The 1,279-nt window shown below is 41.5% G+C and overlaps 1 protein-coding gene across 1 annotated transcript in view; it reads left to right on the forward strand.

Moving 5' to 3' along the window:
- Positions 1 to 1,279, forward strand: part of LOC101860674 — a gene marked incomplete in the record, with an annotated part of 17,477 nt that overhangs the window by 13,376 nt on the left and 2,822 nt on the right. Inside the window, 2 exon segments of the mRNA XM_005104339.3 lie at positions 13 to 182; positions 799 to 898. Coding sequence (XP_005104396.2) covers positions 13 to 182; positions 799 to 898 — 270 coding nt within the window.

The raw sequence follows: 1,279 nt of genomic DNA on the forward strand, positions 1-1,279 counted from the left end.
ATTTCCCCCCAGGACCGTGACGTCATCTGGGTCAGTGAGATCCCTGAGAGTCTGAGGCGGTACCCTGTGGTGGCCTGTCCGGACTGGCCCATCAACGGGGAGTGGCCAGAGGTCTTCAACATGGGCGTGGTCCTAGCCAAACCTGGCGCTGAGTGGCTGAGTCATTTCCTCAACACGTTCCGGTAGGTTCACCTTTGCACATAGCGAATTGAAGAGCTACATTTCGCTATGTCTTTGCACTATTGTTGTGCGTCTTTTCTTCTTTGCGTTCCCCTGCTAGATCTCAGGGGTAGTCGACTGCTGGTTCTTCAACCTGCAGTGCAACTGCTCTTTACGTATGTGGCCGTTTTTCCCCCTTTTTCATCTGCTCCCTTGCCTTCAGGAAGCCATTTAGATTTCGAAGGTACTCTATATGTTTTTATAACTAGAGTATTTTCAGTTTTGAATTGCCCCTTCCTAAAGGATCTGAAATGTGTCGATAGGAGCATAAAAGATTTATATTTGATATTATGAATTTTAAAAAGAAAGAACAAGATAGTACTAAGCTCAGGTAACGCTATTTTCCTGATGACTTTTCCCATTCATTGTCTCGTAGATTAATTAAAATGTATCGAGAGGGGTACAAAAAAGCCTGCCTACTTTTAATTTAAGAAAAAGAAAGAAAGAAACAGAAAACGGCTCTCGGCTCACGTAATGTTGTAATCTTTATGTTTCCTCTAGATTGAGTCGATAGTGCCGTAAAACATCTACTCAATCAAAAACCATGTTTCCTCCAGTACTTTCTCCTCTTTTCTCCAGCTACTACCGTGACGACAAGTGGGCCTTCAACGCTGTGTTCATGCCCTACAAAGCTTACGAGTTTCACCCGGACAAAATATACATCGACCGACGGTTACAGGTGAGTGCTACTTTCACAATATTACGACGCTACCCCAGAATTACAAAGTTCTGTCTGCTAAGTACCTAGTTGTGAGAAATTTGACGTAAAACATTTCTAGTTTCACATCATGTCAAGCTTTTTCGAATGCAATTCTTTTAGTATCTTGATAATGACTCAGGAAAATCTTCGATTTTGATAGGGCAGATAAAACATTTATTGGTTTCTGACCTCATGGTCTTTGTAACTCAAAACGGCCAAAAATATCAGATAGAACTTTGTAATTCTGACGTAGCGATGTGTCACGACACGGTGGAACCAGACGCTCTTCAATTTAATTATTTATGGAGTTATTGTTATCATTTTAAAGCTTAAAGTTTTGTAAATTCCAACGCTGAGTGC

This window comes from Aplysia californica, unplaced genomic scaffold (assembly GCF_000002075.1).
Source record: "Aplysia californica isolate F4 #8 unplaced genomic scaffold, AplCal3.0 scaffold00415, whole genome shotgun sequence".
Taxonomy (NCBI): domain Eukaryota; kingdom Metazoa; phylum Mollusca; class Gastropoda; order Aplysiida; family Aplysiidae; genus Aplysia; species Aplysia californica.